This window comes from Corvus brachyrhynchos, unplaced genomic scaffold, assembly GCF_000691975.1.
Source record: "Corvus brachyrhynchos isolate BGI_N302 unplaced genomic scaffold, ASM69197v1 scaffold70, whole genome shotgun sequence".
NCBI classification, from domain to species: Eukaryota; Metazoa; Chordata; class Aves; order Passeriformes; family Corvidae; genus Corvus; species Corvus brachyrhynchos.
The window spans coordinates 4234272-4250042 of record NW_008236217.1 but is presented as its reverse complement, the minus strand read 5'-3'; the positions used below and the strand labels follow the sequence as shown (position 1 = coordinate 4250042).

At 36.8% G+C, this 15771-nt stretch overlaps 1 protein-coding gene across 3 annotated transcripts in view; it reads right to left on the bottom strand.

The window, feature by feature from the left end:
* The window catches only part of WDR27 (WD repeat domain 27), a 94145-nt gene that overhangs the window by 29100 nt on the left and 49274 nt on the right, over positions 1-15771 (bottom strand). For all 3 annotated transcript variants that reach the window (XM_017745656.1, XM_017745648.1, XM_017745662.1), the window contains one exon: positions 12726-12824. In XM_017745656.1, the coding sequence (XP_017601145.1) occupies positions 12726-12824 (99 nt within the window). The remainder of the gene's footprint in view (positions 1-12725; positions 12825-15771) is intronic.

The window sequence follows — 15771 nt, the reverse complement described above, 5'->3', positions numbered from 1 at the left end:
AAGAGCAGCTTCCCAATGGAGAGCGTATCATATTCTGCAGTGCAAACAAAACATTTTGAAGTTGAGTCATCCATAGACAGAACTTGTTCCAACCTTCAAATATAGAGTAAGTCTGAAGTTTGGAAAGAGAAGGCACTTGAAGTGAAAAACACTTCTCCCAGTAAGTACCATAGCTGCTTACATAAGTTATTGATGGAAAAACCTCAAAAGTTTCATTTCAGAGGCAATGCCAACATTTCAGGTGCTAGCTGGAACCTATTCAAAACATTCAGATCACATCTAGATTAGAAGCAAATTCATAGTCCGTGTTCATATTTCACACTAAAAAAACAGTATTCTGCAAGGCAAAGAAGGGATTTCAGAAATCCTTATGAATTCTGTAATGAACCTCAGCTTGGGTGTCCCTCATTAGGTACTTTTTTAACCTTAAGATGAGTACTAAAGATATTTCTCTAAAACAGCCCAATTAAAAAATTAGTTTTCTAAAACAGCACTTTTTTGTAACTATTATTTCTTGGCATGACAGGCATTTATGGGAATCTATTGTTATAACTGGTATATTCCTATAGACTTTTGGACTGCTTCTCAAGGAAAACAAAAAAATTTCTCAATTTTGTATCAAACTTCATATTAAAACAGTCCTGAAAATAGAATGGAAGGAATTCAACTTCTAATTAGAATCACAGGAGAAAATGTTACGTGCTCCAGATACAATAAAATGCTGCCATGTATAGTGTGACTTTTAGTTTACGGTACATCTTCTTGGAAGTCCTCAAGATTTGTCTGATGGTTCTATGTGTATTACTCCTAAGGAATTCTAAATATGTACCCTTGAAAGGGTAGCATTTATGTCATACTCTTTGTATAAACTTTAATCTTGCTATATGCCTTTTCTTAGAATGATAGCTCTACAATTTCTGTTTCCCTTTTTTTATTATGATACTATTTATTATATTTGGCAACATACAGTTATTTAAAAAATTTTTTAATATAGGAAGGTTAGCTAAAATCTGATAACTGGAATCAGATGTTGCTTTTAACTGTTACAGACTTCTCACCCTCAGTGTTCTGTCCAAATTCGAAGTGGGTAATTAAATTTCAATTACTCTGCTCTACAAAGGCTCCTATACTACACTCATCATCCTATCTCAAACCTAGAATTTTAATTGTGAAAACCATAATCTCATTTTGCAATGGCACGTGTTACATTTCAGCGTGTTGTATTTTAAACGAGTGAAGACCAACTGCACTTGACTTTGCAGGCCCACTGCTGAGACAGAGCTAATAAAGGCTAATGGACTCAAACTGCCTACACCTGACCAGCATTTGTACAAGGAATCCCTTGCCTAAAATAAAAGGTTTAATATTATATATGATTTTTCATTGCTTTCAGTATGCCAGACCGTATAGAACTAGGGGGAAAAACAGTATGGAAAGTCTGGCTTTCAAAACTTCTAAACTGCCACAGATATTCAGGAATAATTCTCTCTGTGGACTCCATCACTCATCCTGGGAAATATGCTGTCAGCATATCAATAATTTTTCTTTTAACATTTTTACCAGTGAAGAATATTTTCATATTGATAGTAGATCTACTAATTTTCATCTTACTCATGAAGTTTCTGAATGCTAAAATATCTCCAGAAAATTTCAGCATTCTGAAAGGTCCCTCTTTTTTATTTTTTCCAGTGCTTAAAAGGGGAGAAAACCCAAAACACAAACTGACAAAACACTCAAAGATGAGTGAAAAAAGAACTGCAAAATGGAAGTCAGAGAAGAAGGAGGTTCCTTAAATCTTTAGATGATCCACAGAGTTTATGTCTGAGAAAGGCATACTTGACAGACTTGTGCTACAACTCAGGAAACTTCCTATCACCTAATTACAATGCAAGGTCTATTCCTAAAAAATACTGCTGAATTTATGGCCATGAGTTATGAATATATATTGTGAGACCATAGATGATTCTGTCTTGACTGTAAGCAAGGGAGAAAAAAAACCTCTATTTCAGCTGAATATACAAATTTATAATTTGAGATTTAAAACTATGAGCACTCTATCTGCTTTTGGATACACTAATAAAAAGCCTTTCCCAGAAATTTATCTTGGCATAACAGTGAGAAACAAGATTCATATTTCACTAGAAAATTTTTAAGACCTGTGTTAGTAAAAGTTGCACAACAAAGTAATTATATTTTCCACTTGTTTCAAAATTTCATATTTAATTAAATTGTTAAATTTGAAAGTAAACAACATATTATAAGTGTATTAATAAAAAACTGTTCTCTCCAATCAAATATCTGTAGAAGTAAAAAAGACAATTTTTTTAAAAAAGTTTTTCTGGCACTATCAATTCAATGTAGAATTTTACAGCTTTCACATTTTATCAGCAAAGTGCTTCTTTCATTAGTTTTAAGTGCATTTTTAATGTGTCTAGGGATAATGGATATGGTACACATAGATGATAAATATATGCACCTATTCAGACAAATATGGGTAGAGAACAATTCCAGATATTTCTTTAGGATTTAGCTATCCTTGTTTCTCAAAGTCTCTGCATCACAGCAATTGTACATCCCTTGAGCAAGTTCAGTAATTTTCTAAATGGACACTTGAGTTCCAACTTGTTAATAAGCAAAAGGCTTCACTTTGTCCCAAAAAATTCTAGATAAAAACATAGCCCTTTCTTCTTTAAGCATTTTTGATACAAAAAAAATCCCTTCACTTTAGAAAGCCACGATAGAGGCCTCATGAGAGCAAAGTCTATAGAGTCATGCCAAGAGAAAAACTGGCTTGTAAAATAATTTTTATCTTAAATAAATTTGTACTTAGTAATACATAATGAAAAAATAGATTTCAACACATTATTGGGATTCAGAAAAGGCCACTAAATGATAAGATTTGACATGTCTGCATTAGCTGTAAATAAGCTTGAATAATCTGAAGACTGTGAGACAGTTTTAATTCTTGTGAGCATTGGCTCTGAAACAGATTTAGAAAGACAAAAGGAAAGAAATAAAAATCCTGTTTCCACTTGTAATCTTTGTGACGTGTCCTTGAAAGTGGTTTTGGAGCTGAAGACCCCTGGCATTTCAGGCAAATGACAGTCTCATCTTTATTCAACTCATGGTGATCACAGGAAATAGAATAAAATAGGATAATTATGCTACATTATGCCTGGCATTATGCCTAAGAAGTTATGACCTAGTTTGAGGGGTACATAGAGCAGCTGTCTGCAGTGCGCAGGTCCCAGGCCCACTAAGAAAACCAGGTCAGAAGTGGACACAGCTCAGATGGGACTGAAGGTTCCAGGCTGAGCTGAGACACATCCCCTGGGTCCTTGGCAGGAGACCATGTGGTTTGAAGCTCCAGGGAATGCTGGTCCCAGCCATAAAAGGCCTGCACTCCCAGGACCCTGGCAGGAGCAGACCTGCACAACTCATAAGCTTTCCTTTAGACAACGATGGCTGACCACTTTGAAGAAGAGTATTGGGCCAATGGACCTTTGCTCTGATGAGCACTGCTGTTCTCAAGCTCTCTTGTTTTAGCATTTTTTTCCACAGAAAACAGGTCAGGCATTTCCAAAATTGTTTACAAGGAGAAAAAAAAATCCACAGGGAAATGAACAGGTATTGCTCACCTCAAAAACATTTGCAACCATGTAGTTCAGGAGCACACCCTGCTTCAGATTGAGCACTTTGCCTTTGAGCCTTGCGAGTGTCAGAGATGCAGGGGTTTGACATCCTTTGGAAACCCATCCGAACTTGATGAACACAGACTTTAAGAAAAAACACTTCACACATGCTTTTTGAAAATTTGTTCAGTTATTCAAATCATCATAAGATGGTCCACAACTCTCACACCCATCAGAAGGTACATGCCTTCTTCCCACAAAGGGGCACAGCCAACACCTCGGCTGGAACATGATTAGTCATTCAGTCCCTTCTACTAATGCAGGGCTGGGAAGAAATCTGAGAGATTTCCTCAGCACGTACTGCTAGGGAAAGGAGGAGATAGAAAGAATAAAATTCAAATTTGAATTTGGATTATAAATTGAATTAGAATTACAATTAAATAGAATGGGATAGAATTCAACTGGAAGAGGCCTACAAGGATCATCTAATCCAACTCCCTGATCATTTCAGGGCTGACCAAAAATTAAAGCATGGTATTAAAGCATGGTACATCGACCAGGAAGCCTGTTCCACAGGATATTTCACCATCCTCTCTGTAAAACAATGTTTCATCACTTCAACTCTAAACCTCCTCTAATGGATGTATCTTTGAGCCATTCCCACATGGCCTGTCACTGGACACTAGGGAAAAGAGGTCAGCACTTTTCATGTTCCTTCTTCATGAAGCTGTAGAGAACAATGAGGTCACTGCTCAGCCTCTTTTCTCCAAACTAGACAAGCTCAAGGTCCTTAGCTGCTCCTCAAAGGATTTGAAGGCCTGCTATGATGGAGTGACTACAATGGTCCACAAGGGAAAACTGACTGTTGTCATCTACCTAGACTTGTGTGAAGGCCTTTGACAAGGGCCCACATGACATCCTTATCTCCCAACTACAGAGACATGGATTTGAAGGATGGATTTGAAGGTTGGATAAGGAACTGGCTGGATGGGCACAGCCAGACTGTTGTAGGTCTATGGTGGTGGGCAGTAATGACAGCTGTCCCTCAGGGCTCCATCTTGGGACTGGTGGTCTCTAATATCTTTGTCATTCAAAAGACAGTGGGATTGACTGCACCCTCAGCAAGTCTGTAAGATGACCTGAAGCTGAGTGGTGCCATTAACACAACAGAAGGAAGGGATGCCATCCAGGGGGACCTGGACAAACTTGAGAAGTGGGCCTGTGAGAACCTCATGAGGTTCAGTAAGTTCCAAGTGCAAGGTGCTGCACCTGGGTCAGAGCAATCCCAGCCATGAGACTGCGAGAACTAATTGAGAGCAGCCCTGCAGAGGAGGACTTGAGGGTTCTTGTGGATCTTCAGCTGAACATGAGGCAAGAATGTGCATTCACAGCCCAGAAGGCCAGCCACATCCTGGGCTATGCTTAAGAACCATGGCCACCAGGTCAAGGGATATGATTCTCCACCTTCACTGCGCTCTCAAGGAGACCTAACCTGAGATAATGTGTCCAGCTCTGGGGTCCTCAGCACAAGAAAGATGTGAACCTGTTGGAGTATGTCCACAAAATGATCAGAGGAGTGGAGCACGTCTCCTAAGACAAGCTGGGAGAGCTGGAGTTGTTCATCCTGGAGAAGAGGTGGCTCCAGGAATATCTTATTGTGGGCTTTCAGTACTTAAAAGTGTTTTACAGAAAAGGAGAGCGACCCTTTACACAGGCAGATAGCAATAGCACATAGGGAAATGTTTTTAAATTAAAAGAGAGATTTAGATTAGATGTTTGGAAAAAATATTTTACTCAGAGAGTAGTGAAGCAGTGGCACAGATTGCCCAGGAAGGTTGTGGATGCCCCATCCCTGGAAGAGTTAAAGACCAAGTTGGATGGGGCCCTGAGCAACCAGGTGTAATGGGTGGCAACTCTGTCCATGGCAGAGTGATTTGAAATAGATTGTATTTAATGTCCCTTCCACCCCAAGACATTCTATGATTCAGGTTAAAGAATGACACACATATCACGTTGACATTTTAAAAGAGTCTTCATAATTGCCATTCTTCTTTCTCCCAATCTAGCTTCTCTCTGCAATGAACAGTGTTGGTCACTCATTATCTGGTTACCAAAGAAAAAGGCAGTGGCAGTGTGATTCTCTCCAGATGTTAGCAGAGGAGCAGAAATGAAGGTATTAAATGCTGGAATAAGTCCCATATTTGTGTTTGTTTCTGGTGTGGTACGATATGGTATGGCATGACATGGCAGGATATATCAGCAGGGAAGTTATCTATTTCTTTCAAGAAATTTTCTTACATGAGTTAATAACTAGCTGGATAAACTACAGCTATAGTTTTGTAAAAGAAACATGTCACAGTGTCTCAGCAACTACAATATTCCAGACAAATACATTGTGAATGATTTATGAAAAAGCATAGATTAACCAGTCCCTTCAGGTGTCAATATCAGCATTTTAATGCATGTATTACCATAATTTTTAAACATTTCAAACACCACTCTTCAGAAGCACAGCAGCAAGGAACAGTGGTGATTGCAGATGTTGAATATTTCTATAAGATAGGAAAAAAGGGCACAGGATCCCCTCATCAGCGTGTACTTTTCCCTGCCTACTCCAGCACACATCACAGCCCTGAAAGCAAGAAGGCAAAGCAAAAGTCCCCTCAGTTGCCAGATCAGCTCACAAGGAAAACTTGTTAGGGAGTGCAGAATCAATCCCTTCTGAGACTGCTGTACTTTACGCAGTGGACTGGAAGAAAAGAAGCACAAAAGGCAGCTTTAAAGAATTTCTGCTTCCCGCCTTTCCCCTTTATGCTGAACACAGTTCAGATACAGCCAGGAGCTGGGCCAAGATGTTTGGTGTGGCTATATCATACTCCATCAGTCAGCTGGAATCATTTTATGTTGCTATTTTAATTTAAGACAGAAGTTGAGTCTGTTTTTCTTTTCATATTTAATCTGTTAGCTAAGACTTAGCTTTCCCTTTTCCAAAAGCTCATTTAGAATGCAGCTTATTCCACACTTCATTTTGCTTGTATTTCATATAAATATATTTTTAATGGCTGAGCTCTGATTTGTTGTACATTCACTATACATTTGTATCATGACTGCCAATTAATTTGCCTTTAAATTTCTCAAAGACTCTTCTCCCAGGAAGGGAGAATCTTCTTGGAATGCAAATGCTTGAATTTTAATTGAAATGGAGGAGGAAGCTACATGAAAAGCCCAGAAATTTTTTCATGTTCTACATGAAAAGCCCAGAAATTTTAGAACTGGAGCTTCCTCCAGAATGGTTTCTAGTGTATCAGCAAATGTTCAACTGCATTCTATGAATACTATCTGTTGAGCGAGTTAAATGCAACACTTTTCAAGAAAGAGAAATAAGGTACCTTGACAGCTTCCTTAAGTGCTACATAAGATAATTAAATTGTAATTCCTGCTTCTCTATAAAAATTTTAGCTGAACAAACTCCTAATCATTAGTCCTTTAGTTCCTCCTGTTTGGCAAAGCTTCCTTACTTCAGCTCCTCTGGACAGAGGAGGAGACTGTATTCAAAGTACACTTCACAAAATACTTTTCTACATGCCCCTTCATGGAGCATGAAAAGCAGATTCTCACTTGCTTATCCCTTTCAATACTGTATTATTGGCTCCTACAAGACAGTTGTGTAGTGTGTGAAGGGAGCAAGTGAGGTTTATCTCATCTGGAAGCTTCCCTTTATGTCCTTTGAAAAGCTTGGGTTTTTCTGAGGCATTGAACACACCAATTTTCAGAACTGTTAAGTAAAGAGCAACCTCTGGTTCTCAGCATCTCTGAAAACCAAATGACAGGCATCTGACTCTTGCTATCTTTTTCAAAAAGAAGGCTTAACTAGAAGTGCAGAAAATATAAATCTTAACCTTGCAGCTATCACCTCTTAGGGCTTTCGTTCCCTCCCTCTAGACACTCTCTTCATCTCTCCAACATCATCACTTCACTCCATATATATGTTCTTTCCCGCCAGTTTTTAGTCTCCACCATTCTCTCTTCACTGTCTAACTGACAGTTTCCAAGAAGCTGTCTGTTCTCCACATTATCTCTATGGCTACACTTAGTGGCTTTCCTTCCCACTCCCAGCCAATTCTCTCTCTTTCCAGTCCACAGGGAACCCTGTCTAGATATTTGGTAAACAAAATTCACATTGAACAGCTGAGTAACCACTTGTTTCATACCAGCCCTTTCAACTTCACAGCGCCATTCAATAAAGTATCTACCCTTGTAAGAAGTACCATAAAGATTATATGACAAACGTGCTATGAATTGAGAAGCTTACCTCTGCAAGCATATTTAAAATCATGTGGTGTACAGCTGTTGTTTGCTGGCAACACACTTAAAATGGATAGAGTATTCAATGATTAAACTGAATTATATTGTTCTTTCTAGCTTATAGAAGGATCTTTCTTTCTCTTTTAAAATCTGCCATCTTTCTTCATATGTTTTCAAATGTACTCGCAAGAATTTTTTGGTACAAACGATTTTTTGCACTAAACAACATCAATTCATATTTTGCTATATTCATACACAATATTATTGGAGTTTGTTAGAAACTGCAAAAGAAATTATCTTTCTGCTATAAACAGAGACACATATGTTCAGTGATGAGCTCTTAATTCTGAATTCTCAGGGATTGGAATAAACTCAGTAGGACTATCTGCTGTGTCACTCTAGTAGGTTCTCCACAGGTTCAACTACCCTTGTAGCAGGAGTGTGGGACAGCCCAAAGCTCTACATTCTTTTCTGTCAAGGCAGTTTTTAAGGCAGCAAGGGCCAAGATCTGCAAACATAACCAGTGGCTTAAAGACAGCAGCCAAACAAGGCACTGTAGGAAGCCAAGACCACTTTGAGGATTTCCAGAGTTGGGTAGACTTGAAGATCTTCTTTTCCCCTGAGTTACTTTGACTAGCACTTCCCTGCTTCAGCTCAATTCCTAAATCCATTTAACTGTTGGAAGTTTGAAAGCTGAACAGTTATGCAGTTCTCCAAACCTGAAGACTATCAAGACTTTTAACACGTTGCAGGCTTGCATGCTAAACAGTTGTATCAGTCAATGATTGCTAACGACTTTTTTTAAAAGCACCGTCTTACATAAAAAAAACCCCAAAGTTTAATTCATGTCACAGTGATTTGTTTGCTCAACAGTACTCCAGGTGCTGTTACCTTTTGAAGAGATCTTTTTACCCCAATTTCTCCCCCTCATATGTCTTAGAGTCTCGCAGAATAAGAAAGGGCAGATGCAGCTGCCTTGGACTGCTTTGCATGAATGTTTTGGTAACATTTACAAGTTGATCTGGAACAACCCATGAAAGATTAGGACAAATTGCATTAACTGCCATCCCTTCTTTTTTTTATTAATACCATCATAATAAATCTGTACATTTGAGGATGAAAAAGAGAAGGATATTGAACATGATGGTGAATAAAAATAAAATATTAATAAAATTTAATCAGACTGATATTTCAGTAATTTGGATAGAAAAATTAAACTGGTATGTTCATTAAATTTAGGAAATTTCCACTCTATATTCTCATTCACCTCACTGAGATTAACCAAATGTGAGTACACAGATTTAGCTAAAAGTTCAAGAAGACAAAGACAGAAATACATTCAACCTCAGAAATCTTGTAGATGAGGTCAGCAGGAGGCTTTTTTTTTTTTTTTTTTTAATGCAACTGCCTCTTTTGGCTGGATGTTGGTAAAGGAAATATCTTCTTACCAGACATAAACTGCAGTACAATCTTTGCCAAAGACAATCTTCATACAAAGACTGCATTGCTCTTAAACTGTACAAGGAATATTTAAGGAAAGAGAACAGGCTTGTGAAATGAGCAAAGAGTTTAAGAACTGATATCAAGACACATGAGAACATGCTGGCTTCGCATTAAATAGGAAAAAAATTAAATAGTCTCTCTTGTTCTTGATCATCTCTGATTTGTCACTCAATTTTAATCATAGTCTGCATCAGAAGGTTCTCAGCCAGGCCAGCTGACCAACTGCAAGTGCAGCCTGAGCTCACCAAAAGCATGAAACTGCCTCTCAGTGTATCAATAGGGTGGTAGCAATGCACACCGATTTCAAAGTCATGATTCTGCCAGGAAAAAATAACTTCCATCACAGCATATACCAATACTCAACTTCACAAAAAACAGAAGATGACAATAGTGTCCCCATTTGCTTTTATCCTGCTTCAAAAACATTTCAGAAATTATCTATTGTTCCCATATTTGGAAGACTCTCACCTTTTTTAACTTAGACTGACTCAAATGTGTTATAGTTAGTAACTGCAGTTATAGTTAAACAGTATAATAACCCTTAATGTATATTCCCTAAAATAGATTGAAATGTTATTAATGATTTTGGTAAGATAAATATTTATCCCTATATAAGTTTTGGACAATGAGTGAAAACCAGGAAGTGACAATAAGGAGCTAAAACTGAGAAATCATCTTGAAAATTAAGATAACTGCAAAGGCTCTAACTTATTCTCCTTCTCCAGCCTTCATATCAATCATTTTATAAATCATTGCAGATTACCATATGATAAAAGCAACAATGCCCCCTATAATAATATTATATCCACACAGGGTTTTCCCCTCTTTTCTGGAAGAACACTTATGCAAGGGAGAGTTATAAGAATGGTTGGAATAAGCTACCTCATGGACAGGTGCTGGGCAAGCAACAACTGAACTGGAGCACTGACAGAACACCTCACTTTTGGCTGGATGTTTCCACAGCAGAAAGCTTAGCTATAATGTCTGAATTTCACTCATCAGCCACTTTCTTTTTTCACCCATTTCTCTTTCCCCTGCCAGTGTTTTCCATTGAATGCAATGGGGCTTTATGCTGTTCAGTGGCTGTTCAGAACCCAAAATAAATCTCAATTATATTCATTCAAACATTGGATGAAACAAGAATAGAGCCAATTTTAAATCCCTAACCAGTGGTAACAATCGGTACAAAAATCTTCCAGTACTGGAAACTCTGACTGCCTAATACAAAGTCTTTCTTTCAAGGTATGAGATTATTCTTTTTCTGATTAATTTGTGGTTTTCTTCTTTTCTACTCTACAAGCTTATCATTGCATTGCTTAGCAGCTTCTCCTAGTGCCTTGGAATGTAACGTCTTGCTAAACTCTGTGTTGGAAAGCCCAGGTAGGTTTTTTTGGTTTGATTTAGTTTTTGTGTTTCTCTAACTCCCCCAAAAATACTTACTTAGAAAGCATTTTGAAGTGCTTATTATGCAGAATTACTTGGTTAATTAAATTTACATTTCATTTGTAATCCTTCAAAGCAGCAGTTTTACACGTTCCTTGCTTCTTAATGTGTTCCTGATAACATCAAAATCTTTCCCCAGAACCATATCTGTGGGGAGATTCATCAGCTGGTTCAAGTCCACAGGCTTTGCTTCTCGGGAAAGAGCTCTTCAAGAAAAGGGTTTCTGGCTCTTGAGCTTCAGATTAGGCTCTCAACCATAATACTTAATTGACTGTGTGATGTTTCATAAAATTCACTATTGAAGGGTTTGTGCCCCAAGGCACAGTCTCATACCTGTCTGGCTCAGAGCCGCAGCCAAAATTTATTTTACACCATTTATAGATTCTGCCCCCTTGATCAATAACTGATTTTCCTGAACTTGGTTATTTCCAAGTCTTGATTCATAGTATTACTACAATTGAACTTCTAGACTTTTAACAGTTAAACTCCTAATCAGACATTTTCCACCAAAATGCATTCCAACAGCTGGACCATAGATCAGGATGCTGCAAGATTATAGTCAGCTCCATTCCTATGGTATATAATATCTTTTTTGCAGAAGTGTGTTCAGTGCTAAACCTTGCATTGCTCTTAATTTGGCTGCAACATTTAAGAAACCATACCATTTGGTTGAATATAACATTGCTGAATCCAAAGACCAGAAACACATAATATTCACCATAAGACAGCAATCAACTATTTCTCAGTTCAAGAAATATATACATAAGGAATAAAACTTCCAGAAATTCTAAAATCACAGAAGTGCTAGCATCTTTATTTACAAATGGAAGGAGATATGTAAATGCTCCAATACTCCTACAAGTAAAAGAATTCTATTTACTCCATAAATATTAATAGTAACAAGTATAGCCAGTGGTGAGGAGGTAGTGAAGTGAACAGAAGCTACTGTGCACTCTTACTTAAATATATATAGTGACCATTGTTGTGTCTTTAGAGTAAGGAAAAAAGTGGAAAGTATAAGGCTTCAATGCAAATTCAACATGAAAACAAAGAAAGTACATCTTTAGGATTAAAACCAGTATACAAAGAACTCACGTGATAAAATAGCTTCAGGGAAGCTTGGGTGTCAAAATAAAACTTAGAAAACAAACTTCTTCGTATATATTGCTGCACTATAATTAAACCATTACATTGAAATAGAATGCTGTTAGCATAGTATAATGTTCACTAAAATAATAGAAACTGTAACTGCATAATGCCTAACTTCTTTGGAGTACTTTTTACCTATAGATATCAAAAACACTCAAAGCACAAAAGTAACAGTTTTTCAAAATATTGTGATAAAGATATTTCAATATTTATTCTGAGACAGCAAACTTAAAATAATGTTGCTTTTTAAATCTTTCAGGCCTTTGAATAATGACAGCAAGCCTGAGGCCCTTGTCATTTCCCTGCCCCTACTTATTTCTCCCTTACATACCCTGTCTATTCTGGTAATTCGACATGTATGTTCCTTTTCCCAACATTCAACATGTACAGGTTCATAAGAGTTCCCAGGCCAGAATTCTTCTTTCCAGGCCCTTAATCAGGGCATTTGTCGCTGTAGCATGTGGAATTTTGCATGAGTTTGTAATTGGCACAATAACCTCACTACACTGGGAAGTAGATGAATAGCCCTGCAGATGCACAGCACATTGGCACATGTAAATAAAAGAGCAGACTACAGAATAAAGAGCAAGACCACAGAGAGGGTGCTTTTTTGTAATTTTGTAGCTTTAAAATGATAAAATTATAGTTATTTTACATGTTTTAATTATAAAGAGGAAAAAAGCAATGGCTTACCTGTGGAGATGAAGGACTAAAACTGACATTGATGACAGATTCTGTGTGTCTCCCCAGTTTATGTAAAAAAGTGCTTGAACGCATTTCATATATGTAAGCCTAAAAAACAGTGAGTTGATATTTTCACTATAAGAAAAATAATCACATTCTAGAAGCATTAAGATATAGTATAGAACATTAAATATTCAGCCTACAGAGAAGTTAGAAAATTTTAATCATAGCTAAACAAATATAAAAGTCATCAATGTCTTAGAATTGATTTCTATCATTTGGGATAATTTAGCAAATGCTTAAATTAACTCAATTTTTTTTTAAAGTATTTAGAAAGAGTAATGCACTCTTTTCCCCATAAATAACTAAACATTAGGTGTACTTCAAGGAGCAGGTAAAAAAATTACCCTTTTAAAATATATTTTAAATTGTTTTCTTTGGAAATAAAATCCTTTCTTTTAAGTGGAATCTAATACCTTTCTAAATTTGATCACTCCAATGTTAAGGTAAATTTTTTCAGTTTCTACACAGTTCTTTGCAATTTTTAATTGAACAGCATAGAATTCAACAACAATTCAATAATATTACAAGTGCTGCAGGTATCATCAATGAGAAAAAGTATATTGCCTGACTTTTTTTCTCAAAAGAAAAAGGGAAAAGTGTCTTCCTAGGAGAAAATTAAAATTTTACTGGTACAGCCTCAAATAACAAAAAAACTGCATCAGAAAACCATCCCAAAACTGATACTATGAAAATGGAATTACTGTGATATTAAATCAGCATTATTTTACATTAAAAAAAAAAACAAGGTTTTGAAATAAATCCTGTATTATAGATTTTCCACACAATAAACACTTGTGAGAGTCACGTGCAGACACACGGGATTGTTCTAGACTATTCCTTATATAGTAAAATCATAACTATTTGTAGGATAGACTATGCATATGCAAGGCATATTAAAACAGACCCATAGTATGTAGTCTTATTTGGTATATTATAAATAAAATTTGTATCTCAAAAGATAGAACAGATTGTAAAGCATGCAAAAAATAGTCAAAGATGATAATCCAAACTCTAAAGTTTCAATTAAAAAAATTAAAGTTCCGCCATCTTTACTAAATCTCTGACATTAATGAACATGGAATTTAGAACACAATCTGACGTAAACTGAACCAAACTAAACTGTGTAGAAACTCTATTACAGAAGCGTATTACACTGTGACTTAAGATTTTTGCTGATAGTGCTCTAAAATAAGTTTAGTCATTCAGACTCAAGACAGCTGAACTTCCCCTATCAGACAGCAAATAGCAACAAGATATGTGTCCCAAAAATGTGTGGACTCAACTGACAGTCTTCCCAATTTATGAAAATATTCATGGACCAATTCCAGTCCTGAAAAAAGTTTAATGCTCCACTCAGAAAACAAATCTTAGCAAGCAACACCAAAGATTGTCTAGTCCTAACCAGCACTGAAAAATCATTGGATTATTCTCAGTGTCAAATATTCCATTCATGGCCATATCCACTGGGAGTCAAAAAAAGAAGCTAAATGTAAATCTACTTAATTGGAGCAAGTTTATAAACCTCTCATAACCCAGACGCAGTCCTAGATATGGAATTGAAACCATCTACTGGCATAAATGGAGTACCTGAAAACAGACAGAAATGTAGGTATCCATTTTTAAACTCTGGATTTTTGTAGCATTACACACAGATACTGGCATACTGAGAAAGTAGCAGAGTCTTTGGCAATGTGCTAAAATCATTGTCTCCTTCCTAAAAGCAAATGCTTGTTAATTAAAAATCCTTCTTTAAAAAGTAAGACCTTTCTGCCTATTCTAAAATATCTCAGGAAACCTTATTCTAAAATAATTTAGGAAACCTGTAATAATAATGAGTAGTCATTGCTAGTAGTCATTGCTACTTTAAAAGCAGCAATTTTCATTTGCTTGTTTTAAAATATATGGCCATAACATCGCTACTGTGACTTTCACCACTTGGGACACGATCATCTCACAACAGAAAAGAACAGTAAGTGGAGCCCAAACAAGATAAAAGTGATATGACGCAAAGGAAAGCATTCTGATGCATCTGTAGACATGAAATTATTTCCTCTAAAGAAAAATACAAGACCATGTATTAGTAAAATCAGTCTATACACAGGACAGCTCAAGTTTTTTGCTGTTACCATACAGAAAAGGCAAAAAAGCTCCTTGTAAATACCTCTAGTTGTTTTATCGACATAAAAGAATTAAGAGGCACTATTGGTTATTTACTTCACATCCTAAACAGATTACAATATTGCCAAGCTATTAGGCTTAAACAGAGAAGGTTTCAGAGTTCTAACACAAGAGTATTCTTCCCTTATTTTACAGGGTGTAACCACATCCACATTCATCCATTCTCCTCCCTCTGCAGTGGCTTTCCATTTTTAATTCTGATGCTATCATACCCCAACCCAGCTAGTACCAAAATTATCAGATGCTCACATTTATGTGATATCTCAGTACCTGTAATATTGTGCTCTCTCCTTCATACCAAGCTTTGTCACACTCCATATTGCACAATCCTATTGTCCAGACTTTCAACAGGTCTTCCTTCCATGAACAGAGTGCTGGAAATTACCTTTGTACTTCAGCAAGGATCAGGTGTAGAGACTGCAGTCAGGTTGTACTTCAGCACCACAACCACAGTTCCAGAACAAACTATAGCGGTCGTGCTCACACAATTAATTGGAACATGCAAGTCTCAAGAAAATTAGAGATAAAATGATGTAGAAGTCCATATTCCAGGGAAACTCCAGAAAGGAAAGGAGTACACTGAGTGAGAGGTGAGCACAAAGCATTACAAGCTGCACTGCACTTTCCAGAACAGGATGCTCCTACACATCTAACTAAAGAAAGAGTATAAGTGAAAACAGGGAGAAGTCATTCTTACCAAAGGGCCCTCTTAAATCCCAAGGACATCTTGTCAAAATGGTTCAACAGTATCAAAATATTCAGTAATGTCATGACAGTTTAAAGTATTTGCATCATAAAATCAAATCCTATTACT